At 38.9% G+C, this 20,414-nt stretch overlaps 1 protein-coding gene across 30 annotated transcripts in view; it reads left to right on the top strand.

Annotated features, from left to right (window-relative positions):
* ATRNL1 (attractin like 1) overlaps nucleotides 1–20,414 on the top strand; it is a 1,032,651-nt gene that overhangs the window by 154,815 nt on the left and 857,422 nt on the right. For all 30 annotated transcript variants that reach the window (XM_039547653.1, XM_039547651.1, XM_039547655.1 and 27 more), the window contains 4 exons: nucleotides 2,737–2,820; nucleotides 6,390–6,503; nucleotides 10,526–10,654; nucleotides 14,233–14,441. In XM_039547653.1, the coding sequence (XP_039403587.1) occupies nucleotides 2,737–2,820; nucleotides 6,390–6,503; nucleotides 10,526–10,654; nucleotides 14,233–14,441 (536 nt within the window). The remainder of the gene's footprint in view (nucleotides 1–2,736; nucleotides 2,821–6,389; nucleotides 6,504–10,525; nucleotides 10,655–14,232; nucleotides 14,442–20,414) is intronic.

Genomic DNA, 20,414 nt, shown 5'->3' on the forward strand with positions numbered 1-20,414 from the left:
GAAAACAATGGTGTTTTCTTAAGCCATACTCACTGATCCTCTCATCCCTTAAAAGCCTGATTATGCCTATGTAAAACTTTTAGCAATAAAAAACTAAATCAAACCTGTTAAGCCTGGATGCGAGAATTTATGCTGAGTGCATAAAAGTAAGTGTTTGTAACAGGTAAATAATTAATCAAAAACTGGTACCAGCTGAAACCTAAGACTCACAACTATCACTGGGCTGAAAATAATGCAGGGCGAAAGCAACTGAATGACCCCCAGAGGGCATGCCGGAACCCACCCATGCGCATAAAAAAAACAACAAAAAAACTAAAAAATAATGTATAGCTGTCATGAATGTACCATATGCTGATCAAGCTAATTAATGGTTACCCCAATCACAAATTCAGCATGATGAAGCAACTTCCATAGACATACACTAAGGTAAAGACCTATAAGAACAAAAACCAGGGGACTAAGCTCTTTAAGTCTGGTTCTGCGACCACCCTCCAGGAGCATCGAATGCACATCTGACATGACTTGGCTCCACCCTCGTGTCCAGGCCGCCTGGCCAGTAACATGGCACGGGCAACACTCAGGCTGTTAACTATAACTGTCTTCGCAGAATAACTTTGTGTAAATAATTGTGTGAGTAAATGAATGTAATATAACAGCCAACAAAAGTATTTTGTTGTATTTGCAATAAATGTGGCAATTTGCCTTGTCCCTCTTATAAGATCCTGTTGGTATTATTTTATTAGTGTAACACCTGGACAAAGGGCTAGAGCAGCAGCATTTTGTGAGTGTGCCGGATGTCTGGGATATGGTTGGTTTGACCTGAGTCTGTGTGCTGCAGTGTGGATGCTAGAGCCCCAGTTTAGAGCCTGGGTTAGAAAGTTCTTAATATACAGTTAAAAAGAAGTGTAGGTGCTCAAATCTAGGATTCTTTAACACTGTTCAGCTGGCTTGAGTCCCACTAACCTGGGCTTACATTGCAATGTAGCTCTATCTTGAAAGGCTGAGAGCTTGGCTGGGAAACTGTTGGTTCATCTTTTGCTTGTAACTTAAAGCAATCATGCCTAGGGTAATCACAATATTTGTCAGCTCTAGAAAAACAGCCCCTGTTATTCATCAAACTCTTGTGAGTGTTCCTGGGAAACCATCAGAGGCTAGAACTTGCAGGACCTAGAGCTCAGAACTCGTCTCTAAGCACATTGTACACTCAGTATGCTACCAGTAATCTAGGGAACTGGTTACCACAGTGCTCACAGTGGCTCCTTGCCGAGGAGTCAGTTACAGGACTTAATAATTGGCTGCTGGGGCAGGGGAGAATTCTTGCTCCAAAGGCAGCTGACTGAGGTATGCTTATTTTCCCCCACTCTGCCACCCATATTGCCACCCTTTTTTCAGTGGTTCAGTGGTATTCTGTCTCTCTGCATTTATGAAGAGAAAAGAGAAAAGCACCTATTAGCACCTCCTAGGTGCCTTTGAAAATCTTTCAAAATTAAGTAATTATTACAGTTACATTAACCCCACCTCACCACCAATAGCCTGGCAAAAAAGAATAAAAAATCCCAATCACTACCACCTTGTTAATTCTCTCTTAAAAGGTGGGGAGGACAGATCGGCATTGCAGCGTGCCTTAAAGATTAACAAATTTCAGACTTGGCAGACTGAGGGAGTGAATTTCAAAGATAAAGGTCCTCACAGATACCTCTCTAGCAGCAACATTCTCCTTTATAGAACAAGGATTCTGTATCTCTGACCTCAACTGCACTTCCAGGTGTTTCTAGCCCGAAATTTGGAATAACGGACCTCAGTGATAGGGTGGCAGAGGGGCAGTTAGGAGTTCTTGAAGTCAGTTCAGGTTTAAATGTAATTCATTTTCAGTAAAAGTTGTAGACCACTTTTTGCACATGTACATAACGTGGGCAAATTCAGAAATGATGGTTACAGTGACATAAGATAGATCCCTGTGCACTTACACTGCTGATGAGACAATTTAGTTGTTTTCCCCCAGTTGTAACCAGCTCAAGACTTCCTCAGATCTACCTATATCCATTCTACTACTACTTTGTAAGGGAATTGCAAGTTACACCTTGTTCTGGCTCAGTGGCATGTAAGATAAGAATGGAAGCATAATAGTTCTACCAAGAGCAATTCATATGTATATATATGTGTTCTGATCTTTTACTTAATCGTCACTTGTAAAATGTTTTTATTTTGTATTTAGTTGCCAACTGCCACTCTGAATTTCAACTTTCATTCTTTGTTCTGTGGTAAACAGAGTAAGACAGAGGGCGTAAATGATCAGAGCTCCATTTATTTTAGTTGAAATTTGACAATCTTCCGCAATGATGCTATGGGCTAAATTCAGAGGCAGTGTGTAAGATGTCACACTGTGTAAAGAAATTAAACCTTTCTTTACACTCTCCTAGGGCAGTGTAAGTTGTGTGTAATTTTTGCACACCACCAAGCTAGAAGAAGATGCAAGTTAAAGTAGCTTTAAGTAATATTTGAGGCAAAGGAAATAAACTGGTGGTGATATAGCACTATCTGCATTTATAATACACTGAAACAAAAGATACAGGATATGAAGCCTCAGATTATTAAACAAATGCAAGCCACCTCCAAGATAAAAGATTCTGATTGTCACCCCATCCAAACATCTGTAATTGGGTGTTGATATTTTTATGCTACTGTGCTTCAAGAAATGTCTAAGATTTAATTATATTACTGTTTTTTCTCTTTTAGGTTAACAGAACCCTCTGGATATTTAACGGATGGACCAATAAATTATAAATATAAAACTAAATGTACATGGTTAATTGAAGGATAGTAAGTATATATTTTAAATAGATCTAACTGTCTGATGTAGGATGTGTTTACTCCAGTGGTTTAGAGAGTTAATTCAGTATATGTTCTGTTTAAAGCACCTGGATGCTGAGCAGTCTTTATATACATGTACTATAAACTCCTAGTATTTTGTACATGTATAAAACTAGAGGATCTCTTACAAAACATAGCCTTCATATACAGTGGATTCATTTCTTTTATAGTTATGTTTATAAGGGCATTTCATATGTGGTTAAGTAGCATAGCCTCTGATTTAAGAATCCTGGGTTGAAATCTTCATAATCCCTAGCATTTACCCTCATAATAAAATCACTGAACAATGTAATACACCTTGCTTCCAGTTGAAAGTTTTTACATAGCACTGTCTCAGCAATATACCATTAGAGTTCAGGACTAAAACTTTATTAGCTATATCATGGAGTCTGAACTTTTTGCATCTCACAATTCTCATGCTGTCTGGAGCGGCTCACGACCATGAGTGCCTACTTCTAGGCAGACTGTCAGAAAACAGGGCTGATTCCCTAAGCTGGTGGTGTGTTCTATAACTAGATTTCACCAAGCCAGTAACAAATGTGGACTCATGGATTACTATTACCAGTCTTACCATGGAGTCACAAACAGTCCCTTTAGACTCTCCAGTCTATCTTGCCATCCAAACAAACTAGACTTTGGGGATAAATTGGTTACTTACATCAAAAATCACATCACATTTGGGTTGCTTCCAGTCCTAAGGAACCAGTAACTTACCCCAGATCAATTGGTACTCTAGATCTTACACCAAATTCTAGCCAATTCTGTAGTAAAGTAGCTGAAAGTTTATTAGCTAAGAAAAGGAAGCCTGAGAGTTATTGAGAAGTTAAAGCAGATAAAATATATCCACAGATGAGTCTTAGTTTGTAATCCCAAATGGTGGCAGTAACATCATAAACTGCCAGTTTTCCAAAAGTCTTTTCAGGTTACCCAGATTGTCTCTAGGGATCTTTGCATTTAGTAGTACACTTCCCTATAAAAGTCAAAACAATCGAGAGATCCAGGATATTTCCTTGATTGCATATTTATAGCTGCTTCTCACAGAAAACAAGCTGACAGTGTCACTACCCATCTGGGCTTTTTCTTTGATGGAAAGCGAGGAATGCATTTTGAGTCTTTGACCTCTGATCATCACACACGACCACTTGCTTTGAAATTAGCACTTCAACGGAGAGTTTTTCGTTTGCAATCCACAAGGCTTCTTTCTCATTTTGATGCGTTGTTTAGTGATGGGGGTATATACAATGTAAATGATTACTACTACATTATAACAGGACACAGATAAGTGCAAACAATGCATGTAACATCCCAATAGTTTATATGAAGTTTAAACACCAAATAGACTCTCATACATTGAACAATCACTATGATCTATACCAATATGCAAGTGAATTGGCCTGGTCTGCCACTGTCACAGCAAGATTTCAAGTATCGGCCAGTGCATGAATGTCAGTTGTCAGCAGAATATGTACAAACACTGCATGCATTCAGAACAGTTTAGTGGTCACAAATATTCCTATGCCATGTTCTATTTGAGAGTTTCAATCCTGTAACAAGTGTTGCTTTCATACATATTTGTTTAAAAAAAGGCCTTTTTCTCTGAGACAAGATCTGTGGTGGTTTTGTGTATTTTACAATACTGTGTTTTCACTTCATTTGTGAAAGGCATAGATGCTGTTATAATTATTTTGAGACAGTCTTAAAGTAACAGTTTTCAAAGATAGCTTTTTTTCCTTTCTGCATTTGATTTTCCCCATCCCTCTTAGGCTGATATACAAACAAAACTGTGCCTAGTTCTTATGTTATCCATAGGTCACTGTGTTTTATGCATTGTCAACTGTGCCTGAACCACAGGGGATATGGATCTATTACAGCTCTCAGGTTTAGATAGTGGCTCTTTAATTCAAGCTTTGTAGAATTGTGCTTTGGTGCAGATGCAGAAACAGTGAGACATGCACACTATAGTGTGGTTAAATGTGGAGGCCTCAACTTTATTTAAACTATTAATAGGAAACCGTATCCCCATCCAAGTATCTAGAAGGGCTGTGCCAATGTGCAGTTCAACCGGGCACCATTGACCCCCATGCATCCGTATGAGGGTGATGCACCCTCTACAATCTCAGCCCTGCCCGTGTACCTTGGCTAGAAGCCAGACTTTGAACCCTCCTTCACACAGGAGGTAGGAGAGATGAAATATGGAAAACCACTTGCTGTACAAGACATGGAGGCCTACTCCTTCACCATGCAATGTCATGCTTGAGTCCAATGCTCTAGCAGCCCATTGGGTTACATAGACCTCATATCATATCCTTTATTAACCCACCATCTTCACTGGAACCTGCCAAAACTCCCAAAACAGACCTCTGGGGTGCCGCGTGGAAAGTGAAATAACTCATACAACAGTTTGCCAGTATTGCCAAACAAAAGATTAGTGATCAGACTAGCCCCTGGCATCATAAAAAATAGAGCATTCTAGATAAGAGGGGCTGAAAAAGAGAGCCCAACAGCTACTTGCCTCAGCCACCCACCTCCCTTTCCTACTCTGGCTGGGAAGAGCCAATCAGCTGGCTCATCACAACACCCCTGTCCAATGGCAGCAGGAGTGGGTGAAACAAAATCCAATGCCCAGATGCAATGTGAGATGAGCCCACTCCCTTGCCTCAGCCTGCAGCGTGGGGAAAGCCGGTGAATAGACTGAGGGGAAAAAGAAAGCAGCACCTTCCCCCTCTCCCATACACATGCAGTAGGCCATCAGGATGGGAGAGGGAACAGGATGAGCACATTTAACGTTGACTTGGCTGCTGTTGGTTGAGACCCTCATTCAGTCCTCCCCACTCCAGAGGATGTCTTAATTGCTTCTGGCATCATCAAAGGCACATCCTGGCTAGTGAGGTGAGCATTTTAGCTCTGGAGGTTTCTGGTTCTTTCTCTGGTGCATTGGCCAAGATGGAGGTTGTCTCACTTAGTCCCATGATAAATCCGGTTGAAGTCCAGATGCTGCATAGTATTCCCTTTGAAGTCACCACACATTCCCGCATTTTATATTGGAAGGTGCAGTATTGTTAGTAGTCAATCAACAATCTTTAGTATTGACATTTTAATATAAAATTAATTAAATTTTTTTATTAGTACAAAGTTTTGTAAAACTTTCTATCAAAGCCTAAATTTTGGACTTTAAATATTGACAGTAGCCCTTTTAAAAACTTTATGGTAGTAATATGGTGGTAGTATGGTAATTTTAATAATTATTAGCCTTGAATTGTAAGCATGACTTTTAAAATACTTTAAGATGAAAATATTAAATAATTGGCTGGTTTAAATCTGGTTTTATACCAACTTTTATCTGCACGAGTTATGATTAGCACTTAAAAAGAATGTTTGTATTTAATGTAATATTAGAATGATATGGTTAATTTTATTATACTCCACAAGTTATTTTTATTATATAATTGTATTATGAGTCTGTGCTTCTGCTAAACAATATATCACTGTAATGTGCTCTTATTGTTTTCTTCTTTCAGTCCTAATGCAATATTAAGATTAAGATTTAATCATTTTGCCACAGAATGCAGTTGGGACCATATGTATGTTTATGATGGAGATTCAGTATATGCACCTTTAATAGCTGTATTTAGGTGAGTATTTTTATTTAGTAGTTCTTTAGTACTAGTATTAGTATAAAATATTATTAACGTGAGGAAAAAGTAGTACTAGAGGTTTTAATTTGCTATTGGTAGTTTGCTCTCTGTCATTAATATTAGTGGGAAATATACACTGATGGAAGCATAAGTTGCCAAATGGAAATACAACATAATAGAACTTTTGCCTTTGCGTAAGACAAAATTCCTCTTCTGGCGTATGTTCAATGCTGACATTGCACTGGAACGTTAATGCTAATATGAATGCCATCCTAGAGAGAGTGAGTTTACAGTAGATTCCTAATATCAACTGAGGGTGTTTTTTTTTTTTTTTTTTTTTTTTTTTTAATGGAAGTGGGGGACTGGCCAACAAAGGAGAGAGGAAATTGCTTAATATAGTTAAAGGAAAATCACAGAATTTGTGACTTATGCAACAAAGACATTGTACTGCTTAGTACATTGTACAATGTCTTTGTAGACATGAAGGATATCCATTAAGCCGATTACAGATAGACCACTGAAGCCATCTATTGAGGGACATCGGTGTGGAGGCAATCCCAATTACCTGTTATACAAGGTCTGGTCTTTGTCTACCAAAATGAAAAGTACTGTGACTAAAAATAAAAAAATATGGCTGGGCAGTACTTAACAGCCTGGCCTTTGAGATAACAAAGCTTAAATTTCCCATTTTTCCTCATTTTTAGGGTATATTCATAGAAATTCCTATTTATTAGTTCCTACCCATCCATAAACTCTTGGGGAAACATTCCATAAAAAATTACCATGTCACTTACATTTTGTGGCCCTGTGTCTCCATGACTGGGCCACAGAATTTCTTTGGTAATTTTAGGACTGTCTCCACCCACTGACTGTACTGTTAGATCTCTAGGATAGATATTCAAATATGTCTAATATCCCATGTATAGACATGGAGTGGGTGAAATCCTGGCCAGGATGTCAATTGGAGTTTTGGCATTGACTTCAGTAGAGTCAGGATTTCTCCTAAGATATCTAAAATGAATAGGTGTAAGATCCACAGACTCCTTGTGGCAGGAATGTTATTCCATCTTGTAAAGTGTTGCTCATGTTGGTGTTAAACAAATAAACAAATACTTTTTACAGCACCAATGGACCTCATTCTTAGCAGAACATAGCTTGCCTATTCGTTCACCTGATGAAACCATCCCAGGCTCCTGCCCAACTCTGACGATCATCTCAGCTCCCTGCTACCTCCTTTCCTGATCCGTTCTAGTTATCTGCTTGCTGCTAGTTTTCCTTCTAGTCTCCCAAGTTTCTGTGCGCTACACAAGTTGTTGGATGTCCTTCAGGAGTATGATTCCTGGTCTGCACTGAGAGGGAAGGAAAGTTGGGAATCCTATCTGGTACTGAAGGAGAGAGATGAATAAAAAGTTTACATGTATATGAGTTGTGGGTTGCTCAGTTATTGGTTTATTCCTCCTTTTTAATATCCCTTCCCCCAGTTTTTCTGTATGTGACTAAAATATTTAATATTTTTTAACAGTTTGCTTGCTTGTAGTCTTTAATATCTAAAAGCTCCTAGTGGATTTTCTATTTTTTAGGGTTTTTTGTTTCCCACTTTTTCTGGTTACACATTATTATATTATATATTCAGCAAAAAGAATGAGGAGTACTTGTGGCACCTTAGAGACTAATGAATTTATTTGAGCATAAGCTTTTGTGGGCTAAAACCCACTTCCTACTGTATTTTCCACTGCATGCATCCGATGAAGATATATATACACACAAAACATGAAAAAATGGGTGTTGCCATACCATTTTTTCATGTTCTCTGTAAAGGACATAAATCCACACCGTGTAGAGGTCAAGCATAGGAGTTTATTACACACAGCGCTGGCGGAGTGTCACCTTGCTTATTAGGCTCAGAGACACTGTCAATCAATTGATTACAATAGAATATATAGATTTTCCATGGGCGGGGAAAAGTGACGGGGTAGGCAGTTCCACACCCCGGGATAGGTTTTACAGCAAGACAAGATAGCACATTAGCCAATGGTTAAAAGGCTACATTCCTAGGGGTTAAAGCAAAGAAACAGTGAAAGTATATGACAATAAAGATTGTCCCCTTTATGTCTTAAGGCAGGCATTGGTCCCTGGGAAGAGAGGTGGAAGGATGCCATAACTTATACTGACATGTGCCAATTTTCATAAACTCAAGGTTGGATCTGTGGGAAGAACGTCCCTACAGAAGAGACTGACACAATAGGAACAGGGATCCTTTGTTCAATCTGAAACATTAGATGAAACAGAATTATTCAGTTACCGCTTCAACATCTGGCATTTCTACTGACGAAGCATATCTTAGTAAAGGCATGTTATCTTGTTTACACCAGCTTTCTCTTAGCTAATCACTATTTGCTAGGCCTCTGGTCGCTTGACCAAACTCTGGACTTTGGGTCTGAAAAAGAGCTGGCACAATCCATATAAAGTGCACATTGATTTTAACCCTTCACTCTGTGTGTATATTGTGACAAAGTTCCTCCTCTACCTTGGTGGGTCCTGGGCTTATTGGTGGATTTGCTTGCCTCACAGATTCACCCTGTGGGTCGGGAAACAACACAGAGACCTTCCCCTCTGGTAGAAGCCACAGTCCAGGTCAATTCCTCCTGTGTTTGATCAGGAGTTGGGAGGTTTGGGGGAACTCGGGCCCACCCTCTACTCCGGGTTCCAGCCCAGGGCCCTGTGGACTGCAGCTGTCTATAGTGCCTCCTGGTACAGTTGCACGACAGCTACAACTCCCTGGGCAACTTCCCCATGGCCTCCTCCCAACACCTTCTTTGTCCTCACCACTGGACCTTCCTCCTAATGTCTGATAACGCTTGTTCTTCTCAGTCCTCCAGCAGTATGCCTACTCACTCTCAGCTTCTTGCATGCCTCTTTCTCCCAGTTCCTCGCACGCACTTCCTCTCCTCTGGCCCCCTGGGTCTTTTTGGCCTGACTGGAGTGAGCCCTTTTATAGCATTAGAGGGGCCTTAATTAGAGTCAGGTGCTTAACAGCCTCACCTGACTCTTAGCAGGTTAACTGGAGTCAGGTGTTGTCATTAGCCTGGAGCAGCCCTTGCTCCGGTCACTCAGGGAACAGAAAACTGCTTATCCGGTGGCCAGTATATTTCCCTTCTACTACTCTGCTGTTCCCAACTGGCCTGGGTCTATCACAATATATATCTTCCTACTGTATTTTCCTCTGCATGCATCCGATGAAGTGGGTTTTAGCCCATGAAAGCTTATGCTCAAATAAATTTGTTAGTCTTTAAGGTGCCACAAGTACTCCTCGTTCTTTTTGCTGATACAGACTACCATGGCTACCACTCTGAAACTTATATTATATATTGTATATTGTACATTATATAAAATTTCCTTTTGCGTTTTCCTTAGCTTAAAATTTATTTTAAATTTGCTGTGTGGTTATCCACTGTTTTATGTACAGTATGTTTTTTTCCTCTGCTTCAAAGCAGTTATGTATTGATTCAGTTTTTCTTTTTAAAGTTTTTAGTCCAAAATTTATTTTACTTTCCTGTGGAAATTACATTTTCCCATAGAATTTAGTTAAAAATCAAACTTTTTGCATGTGAACTAATTAGTAACAAAGGGGGAGACTTTCAAAGGCACAAATGTCTTTTAGGTGCCCAGATGTGTCAAAGTCAATGAGAGTGGAGCATCTAAATGCCATTTGTATCATTGAAAAAATCTTTCCCAAAGTGGTCTTTAATAGTTAGCTTCCAGCATTTTAATGGCAATGCATGTGCATAGATAGCAAACTTATGTGGAATTTTGTTTTGTTGCAAAAAACAATTGGGAAACCCTGTCTCTCTCAAGGTGTAGAAGTGTTCATGGGTTTAAGCCCTGCTTTATTCAATATAATTTAAATAGGCCCCATAAAATTTCCAAATTATGTTGGATATATGATTAATGATTGAATCATAATATTTATTTTATTATTACCATTAGTAAGAATCCTTCATTTAATCTCTCTTTTCCAGTGGTCTGATAGTCCCTGAGGTGCGGGGAAATGAAACTGTTCCTGAAGTAGTTACTACATCTGGCTATGTGTTGCTACACTTTTTTAGTGATGCTGCTTATAACCTAACTGGATTTAACATATTTTACTCGTAAGTATTTGTTTTTTAAAATAATTAAGTTATTTTATGAATTAGGGCTATAGCGTTCTTCAGGAGAATTACATACTTGTAGACTATTTGTCTTTTGATTGGGTTAAAGGTATTAATGATGTCAGGAAATTATTCACACAGATAAGTCTTTCATTCCAGGACGTCCAAAAGGTTTTTATGGGTTGAGAGTGAATGATAAAAGTTTTTAAAAGCAGTAAAACAAGGTGAAACCTATTTCTGCATAGAATGTCCCAAACCCTTGAACCAGTAATGGTCTCACCAATGCCATATGCAGCAAAAGTACCACTTTTCTACTCTCTCAATATTTCCTGTTTTTTTCCATCCAATGATCGCTGTCCTCTAAGCCCCAACATTGCTGGACCAGATCTGAGGTCCTTTGAGTCAAATACCCAGTCTCTGATAGTGGCCGGTACAGGTGCAAGAACCTCACAATAGGTATTTGTGGGATAATCTTCCTTCCATATTAGGTCTCATCCTGATCCTAATAGTTAGAGGTTAGTTTAAGCCTTGAACCAGAACATTTAATACCCCTTCCAGAATGTTGTTGTTAATGATAATAACTAGATATTCTGGTCATCTAATGTTCAATCCCTTTTTTTAAATCTTAAATTCTTTGCCTTAACAATTTCTGTGGCAATGAGTTCCACACTGTAATTGTATGTTGCGTGAAAGAATATTTCCTTTCATCAGTTTTTAATTTGCTAATTTTTAATATTATTGAATGCCCTGTTCTTGTTTAATGAGGCAGGGAGAATAGACACTCCTGACTGATCTTCTCTATAGCTTTAATTATTTTACATATTTTTATCATGTTCTCTCTTATTCATCTCCTTTATAAATTAAATAATCCCACTCTTTTCAAACTCTCTTCATATGAGAGTTTTTCCATACCCTAGATCATTGTTGTTGCCCTTCACTAAACCCTGTCTACTTCTGCCATATGCTTCTTGAGATGGTGGGATTAGTGCTGCACACAATATTTTAGAAGAGGCCTCACAATTAACTTATATATTGGCACTATAATATTGTCTATATTGCACTTTATTCTGTTCCTTATACATCCTATCATCTTGTTTGCTTTTTTGATCCCAGCTACACATTGAGCAAAGGTCTTCATTGAATTATCTACAAGGAGATTGCTCAGATTCTCACGGAGGATAGGTCCATCAGTGGCTATTAGGCAGGATGGACAGGGATGCAAAACCAGCTCTGAAGTGTCCTTAGCCTCTGTTTGCCAGAAGCTGGGAATGATGACAGGGGATGGATCACCTGTTCTGTTCATTCCCTCTGAAGCACCTGGCACTGGAACTGTTGGAAGACAGGATACTGGGCTAGATGGACCATTGTTATGACCCAGTACGGCCATTCTTACATTCTTATGTTCTCCTGTAACGTACAGTAGTTTTCCTTATGTTGCTTTTACTACATGAGGGAGTTATCCAGTGTTTGAGAATCCTTTGACCGTGTGATGCTGTATATGCAGTTAGACTATAATATAAAAGTCTTATAGATATTCTTCCTTTTTTGGCATGTGTGATTGCAGTTTTGTCACACAGAATAAACTACTTACTGCTTTCAGGTGACAGCAAGAAAATATAACCATCTAAACAATTTATTGTTGTTGTAATTATTTTCCCCAGTTGTTCCCAAAGTTCTGGGAACCTGTCTGCTTATCTTGGAAGTCAATGGCAATATGACATAGCATTCTTAACTACAGTGTGTTCAGTATTCTTTTATCTCTCAAAAACGCCCATACATGCTATTAAATTATTATGTTGGAAGAGTCATAAATAACTGAAAAGTTGCCATCTATCCTTCAATGTATATGCAAAGGGATACTAATTAATGAATCCCTATTTCCTCTGCCCTCCTGTTACTGATTTTATAGTAAAGAAGTCTCAAACTTAAGCTTTTCACTAGCCAGCTTTGCTTAAGGAGAAGATATGAGTACTATTCTTTCTATTTCTTCACTACTTGTTATTTAGGAGTAAATTAAGTCTTATATGTATTTCGAGTTTACCAAAACTTCTGCTGCTTTGTCTCTTTCCTCTTGCACTGCTTCGATAAGCTCTTCTTCAGGGACCTGGACAGATAGTCCTCTCATCTCCCACCTTCAGATGGATTCTTCCTCTGCCCTTTGCTCTGTTTCTGCATTGAAATTTTTTTTTGTTAAACAACTTAATTTTGCTGTTTGCCATCACTCTCCTATGAGCTTTAAAGTTCTAGACATGATGATAGGCTACCCCACACCATGTGCTTGTTCTGTGCCTTCCAGGTAATCTTCCTCAAGTGGGAGAATAGAGAAATAACGTTGTTGGTACTGAACCATCTAAAGAAGATAAAGGAAGCAGCCTGGTTATTTAGTCACTGTATTGGGCCTGGCAATACACAGTGAGCAGGACTTACTGCTTTCACAGTCACCACAGCGGCAAGGAGATGAAAGGCACCTTCTGTTCCAGATCTTTTTCCTCCTTGTGAATGCCACATCAGTACTGTCAATCTGGCCCTTTTCACTAGCACTAATTAAACTTTAAAACCCTTAATTTTGGAAGGATGGGAGGGCGGGAGGAAAGCTATTTTAATTTAATTTGTTGCTCAGCACAGACACATTTAATTATAAATATTTTATAACAGGGGCTTTGTATCATGGCTTTACGGTTCTGAGAAAAAAAATAAGAAACTAGATTAAAGCATATGAAAAAGCCATCCTGGCAGACGTGATGGAAACACTTTATACTGTTAACAAAATAAATATAGGCAAGATCCAAAACTGAGTTGAAGCACTCAGCAAATTACAGAAACAGAGGCTTCCATACACCACAGGGTTAACTTTATTGGAAGGATAATATAAAACCAGGGCTGGCTCCAGGCACCAGCGCAGGAAGCAGGTGCTTGGTGCGGCCAATGTAAAGGGGTGGCACGTCCGGGTCTTTGACGGTAATTCGGCGGTGGGTACCTCACTCCCTCTGGAAGAACCAGCTGCCGAATTGCTGCCAAAAAACGAAGAGGCGTGGTAGAGCTGCTGCCGAAGTACCACTGATCGCAGCTTTATCTTTTTTTTTTTTTTTTTTTCCCCTCCACCACTTGGGGCGGCAAAAAAGCTGGAGCTGGCCCTGTATAAAACAACTTCTGTTACCCTCCACTAGTTATTAAAAGGTAACATTGATTTTATTTAGAATATAAATAACTGGTTAAACAATGTCTAAAGAATTTTAGCTTTTATGTTTTTCCTTCTTCATGGATCTTTGATTGTGAAGTTTAGATTCAGTTCTTGGTGCAGAGCCAGTCCTACATAGTGCAGCACAAGGAGGCCTCAGTTCTAATTCTGTCACTGACTGTGTGTAAGCCGAGTGAGTAATTTAACCTTAGTGCATCTCAGATCTCCTGTCTGTAAAATGGTGATTATATTTGCTACATTTGTATCAGTGATTGGAGATTTTCAAATAAAAGGAGCTGTATACTGCAAATGCAAATTATTATTGTAATGTGTCGTATGAAAAGCTCTACCCAGCTCTCTCGTTTCTTTGTTGCCTTATTTTATATATTTATTTTTACAGCATTAATTCCTGTCCTAACAATTGCTCAGGGCATGGGAAGTGTACAACTAGTGTTTCCATTCCAAGCCAAGTGTACTGTGAGTGTGACAAGTATTGGAAAGGCGAAGCCTGTGATATTCCATACTGTAAAGCTAACTGTGGGAGCCCAGATCATGGCTACTGTGATCTGACAGGCGAGAAGCTGTGTGTGTGCAATGATAGCTGGCAAGGTAAGTTATTTATATATATATATAAATATATATATATTTATGTCTTAGAATCAAATCTATGTGAAAGAAGAGCCCTCATTTATGTATCTTATCTGCTATGCAAATATAAATCTTTAAAATGTAAATGTAAACAGTTCATTTAAAAATACACTTTCCAAATAAGCTCAAGAATTGTATCTGGATCTAAATGTACTTTGGGAACCAGGTTTATTTTAGTGAAATCAAAGGCAGGTAATTTTAACTGAAGTTTACTATTTGACTTATTTCAGAGTAGCAGCCGTGTTAGCCTGTATCCGCAAAAAAAACAGGAGTACTTGTGGCACCTTAAAGACTAACAAATTTATTTAAGCATGAGCTTTCGTGAGCTGTAGCTCACGAAAGCTCATGCTTAAATAAATTTGTTAGTCTTTAAGGTGCCACAAGTACTCCTGTTTTTTTTATTTGACTTATGAGTGAGTCTATTGTAAAATCAAAGATGATGGAACTGAAAAGACCTTCTGGGTCATCTAGTTTAACCTTCTGCATGAAGCAGCATTCTCCTCTTTGTACTAGTGAGTGTAACGCCGACCACCTTGGATGTCATCAGCAGGGATCAAACCTGTGATCTCTAGAGCCAAATGCACAAACCTCTACTACATGAGCTGTAATAAAGACATGTCTCTTAGCTAAGACTATAGCAGGCTCATCAATCTCTGGGTAGATCCACACTTTAAGAGAAGACTAACTATGCTGTGTGACACCTTTTCCAGCAGAAGGAAGCCATAAATCTAAAATCCTAACTCCGTTTTCTTAGCATATTCTCTTCATCTAACAGTCATCTCGCTAAACCATTCATTCTTGCAATAGGTAGGCTAACAGACGATAATTTGTTCAGTGATTATTTTTTTCTCAAAGTCCTTGAAGTCTTTGATGAATTTTTCTCTTTGTTCTGTATGTTCCCAGTGTTCTAATGTGGATGATGAGTGGGTTTTCTTGAATACCCTTCACAATTCTTTCTGCCATTCCTTCAACCTGGTGATATTTGAAAGCACTATATTTTGTTTAATCATTTCTTACTTCTAAATGCTCTTTTCTACAATTCATAAACTTTTTCAGTACCTTCTAACTAAGTTGGCATCTCTAAAAGCTGTCTGATGCCTTACCATTCCTGCTGCTTTACCAAATACTTTAAATATTTGGTAATTTCCTGAAAACTTGTAAAGGTATTGCTTTATCCATTGTAAATCCATACATCCTATCCTTAGAATAACTTGCTGTTATCTCTCGCTTGTGCATCCTGTTTTGTTTAGTTTGTTCAATCTATATGCACATGGGAGTTATTCTGTTGGACTGTATTATCTGGATCAAGTTGTCAATTTATTACAAAAATCTTTCCCTGGTTCAGACAAAAAGAACATGCAATATTATACTGTGTATGGTATTTTTTTTGACAATGGTGACATCTTGTGGATACTGTGGAAGAAGGGTCTTTCATGTACATTGATAATACCTCCCTACATCATGTTGTGAGGATAAACACATTAAAGATTGTGACACATGTTGAGATCTACTGATGAAAGGTGCTATGTAAGAGTTAGGTGTTATATTAGGTATTAGAATAGTAAAGATAAGGACTATGAGGAAAGAGAAGAGAGTACTCATTGGAACAGAATGCAGTAATTGTTTTTAAAGCCTCTTCTAATCATGGGTCTGATCAGAAAAGCTATTTTCCTTAATTTGGTTTTATATGAGATTGGAAGCCATGCATTTTGCTGAACAAGGAACTAATGGTGTAAATGTTTTTCAAATCAGCTGCTGCTCATAAAATTATAGAATTGTGCCCTGACAGTTGAATTAAATGTTTATGGTCTGAAAACTCTATTTACATTGTTTGACATCTATTTATTTTTAACGGAAGATATGTATTTTCTTTACTGTAATAGAGACAGTTTGTATTAATAATACAAAAGACAGAAAACCCAATACTCCCTTACAGCGGCCCGTGTAAAGGGAGACTAAAAGGTCACAGAAGAAAACCCATTATAATGGAGTTCCATTGTCGTCACAGAGAAAATGTAATGGGTCTATGCTGTTTCCTTCCTGATCCTTGTTGTAGGTATTCTAATTCTAACCTATAGTTATACTTAATTGGGATTGCCTAGGGAAAGATGTTGTTAGACTGGAGCACACTTCACTTCAGCCAGCCTGTGCTGGCACTACAGCTCATAGAAGGCTGTTACAAGTTAAAGCCATTTTGAACAGATCTGTCTTTACTCTTAAATTGCACTGGGGACTGGGCCTAGAATTAGGGAGGCACAAATCTGTCTTAAAACCACCTACTCCCTGTCCTTTCCTGTACCTAGCACAGGACCTGAAGAACTGAGAGAATCTGGCTGAGGCAAGAGTATTGGCTATTACAGTATTGGAACCACTTTAAGGAGTTTAGATTTTTAAAAAGATAACTTAAGATGCTCTTACGAAAGATATCCCCAGTGGGTAAAGAACTGTATTGTACTTGATACATTTTATTATTGGAAAACCTAATAAAATTTGAGAAACATAATTAAGAAACTCACTAGCAGTAAATGGTCTAATGACTGTTTGAACTATATTTAATTGGCTAATCAGATCAGATTACTTTTCATTACTACATTTAGAGTTGTCCAGATGCCACAGACATACTTATGCACTGTAACTGTAAGAAAATACTATACATTAAAAATGAACTTTACCATTGCTATCCTTTGTTTCTAGTATTTGCAACAATTTTATAAATGTTTTCTCAATATGGCAATTATTTTTATATTCCCTATTCAAATAAAGATCCTAATAGTCTCCCAGTAAAAGATTATCTGATTTCTATAGTACTGTTTCTCCAGTACAACATAGAACAGTGGTTGGAAACCTGCAGCCCAACAGGGTAATCTGATTGTGGGCCGCGAGACATTTTGTTGACGTTGACCGTCCGCAGGCACCGCCCCCCACAGCTCCCACTGGCTGTAGCTCTCTGTTCCTGGCCAATGGGAGCTGTGGGAAGTGGTGCCTACAGGCAAAGGGACTGGGAGCTGCAGGGGCGGTGTCTGCGGATGGTCAGTGTCAACAAAATGACTCATGGCTGTCGCAACCCTAAACTCATGCTCAAACATGGCGTCTTTATGGCCAATTGTCGGTCAAAAGGTCACATTGGTACCGTGTGCAACACCGTAGTGCGGTGTGCAACATTATAGTGCCGTGTGCCTATTCCCGAACCTTCTATCTGGTCAATTGTGGGTCAAGTTGGTGCCGTGTGCTACAATACCAGCGTGTTGTGAGCAAAAGAGTAGTGTGCCGGGGTGCAGCTCCTGTTGACGTAGAGGGCTCCAGCTCGGAACCTGGAGGGCGAAGGAGCTAGGAACCAATTAGACACTGGCACGAGTAAGAGTCTTCGAATAAAACTGTATCTCGCGCCAAAAACAGCAGGAGTGCCCGCGTGTTAGCTGGAAGGCCTGATCACCCTTTCAGCCAGGGTCTCCTCCGGATTTTGCCGGCTCGTGTCGTGTCGTGTTAGGATTACTTCCCCTCAATTCGTCATGCACTCTGTGTCTATACTGCTGGTCAGCTGCACCTGGAGTGTGGTATGTGCATTTTAATTTCTGTAAACACTTTGTTTGCTTAGCCTCTTCCTTTTTTTTTTCTTCTTTCTCCCTTATTTGGTGCAAAGTTGTGTATACAGTATAGGAGAATCAAATTGTTGTATTGATTACTATTGTGGTTAGTTGGTGTATTTCACAACATTCGGTTAATGCGTGCACAGTTTACTCAGTTTGCGTGTCTATTTTTGATTTTAGTAAGCGCTTGTTCATAGGTCGTTTAGTTCTTGTTAGATGCAAATAGACTGTTTTCAAGTTGTGTGTGGTTTATCTTGATAGTATTTCTAGTTGATAAATTACCTCCCCCCGGCCCAAGTTGTAACTTATCCCTTGTTAATAAACGGCCATGTGGTTTGAAATTTCAATCTGTCACGTTTTGATTTTCCTCTCTCAATTAAATACTTACTTGAACCTGCATTTGTCTCGGACAATGGCCTGCAATCAGATTACTCTGATGGGCTGCATATGGCCCGTGGGCTGCAGATTGCCCACCGCTGATGTAGAACCATATGGTGATATGGTTGTATTCATATGATGGAAATTAATTTTTTTTTCTTTGTGGAACCATATTCTATACTAACCTTGGGGTCAAATATTCAGGTAAAATTATTCTAAATATGTCAAGTTATACTAATAAGGAAAAAAAAGATGATCTCAAGATTCTCTCATTGTTTTTATGCCAAAGAAAAATGTCTTTACTTCATCAAAACATTTTATCTTTGGACTGTACTCTCATACTTGTAATTTATTTAAAAGGAGAGAGAGAGAGAGAGAGGGGAAAAAAAGTTTGATTAAAATAAAAATGGGAGAACCTCTTAACACCCCCCCCCCACACTCCATTTTGCCTAGTAGATAATTCCTGTAGTGTATTTACTAAAGGAACACTGTATGTACTAACAATTTTCACGTGCAAAATCATGATTGAAAATTTGACATTCTTTACATTGTTTTAATGGGTTTCCTTCACTCAATCTTCAAAGACTTTGGGCTAGATTCTGAGATCCTTATTCACCTTGAGCTGTACCTTACTCTTCAAGTAGTTCTACTGAAATAAAGGCCAAGGCCCATGAACTGTTCTTGAAGAATAAGGTCAGTCTTATACGAATGATAGTTACATTGTCAATTTTAGGCCTCCCAAAACCCGTAATGTAAAAGGACTTCTAAGATTTCTTCAGTTACAAATCTTGCTATGATTTATCACCTTTCTAAATTGGGGGCATTTCCATTTCAGTACAAACCAAGCCATTCACTGCTGCTGTGGACAACAGCTTGGTTGTGCAGTTTTGTTGTGGGTTGGTTTCTGACTCTGGTCATGTTTGCAAAGGAACAAAATCCTTGTATATTTAAGTATGATAAGAATGTAGCTCAGTGTAAGTGCAACATACACCCTTGCAAATAGCAAGTGTTAACGTTGTCCCACTGGACTCTACATTGTAGAATCTATGACATCATGTTGCATGAATTCTATCTAATTTTTATTGCACATCAGGTTGTTTGGGGTTCACTTATGGTCTTCCTTATTTAGGTCAGTGCAGCAGCTTCAAGTCCTAGTATATTTCCAGAAAGTGCACCAGGCTGTGCCTCTGGGGGTCGCTGTCTTCCCAGACATGGAGGCATCTCTAGCAAAGGCTGTACATTATGAAACTCTAATGAGTGTGTTGGTGTCTCTGAATAGTTGATGTCTCATCACTGCCATTGTATTTCATCAGACTAAGTGATGCAGCTGGGACGCAACGTTGTAGGAAAGAAATCTTTATTAAGTATGCTGAGAGTCCAGTTTACATGCTACGTCTCTAGAGTTGGTCTGTTAACAGCATCACCCCATCTTGCATTCCTGAGACTCTGGTGTCACACCAAACCAGGTCCTTCCTGAAAGTTGACCATCTTTCTCTATTTGCACTCATATTATAAGGAACCAGATTCACTGATATCCCTGGAATTTAAGGTTGGGGCCACGTGGAGTGTAGAATTTTGGTGTCTTTGCTTCTCAAATTTCTCTTCTTACAGTAGCTGAATATGTGCTTCAGGAAGGGGGCTGCTTCAGAGAATGGGCAACGGAAGTGTTTTTTTTTTTTTTTACAGCAACTGCACCACCCAGAGCTCAGCAGTCTCTTCCCTCTGCATAGTGAAAACAGCGTCACTGAGGGAAGACTGCATTAAGTGGTGGTTTCACCTTAAACAAAATAGTGCTTTTTTCCTCAGTGGTGAGGGATCTGGTGGTTCCAACCATTTCCTGTCTCTCTGAATCAGAAGAGAACAGCAGGCTGAGAAGAATAGTCCTAGTGCCATGCATACTGAGTGACGAGGTTTTGATAAAGGAGGTGCTGTTGTTGTCATGAACAGGTCTGACTACCAAAAGGAGGCT

The sequence above is a fragment of the Mauremys reevesii genome, linkage group 7 (genome assembly GCF_016161935.1).
Source record: "Mauremys reevesii isolate NIE-2019 linkage group 7, ASM1616193v1, whole genome shotgun sequence".
Lineage (NCBI taxonomy): Eukaryota > Metazoa > Chordata > Testudines > Geoemydidae > Mauremys > Mauremys reevesii.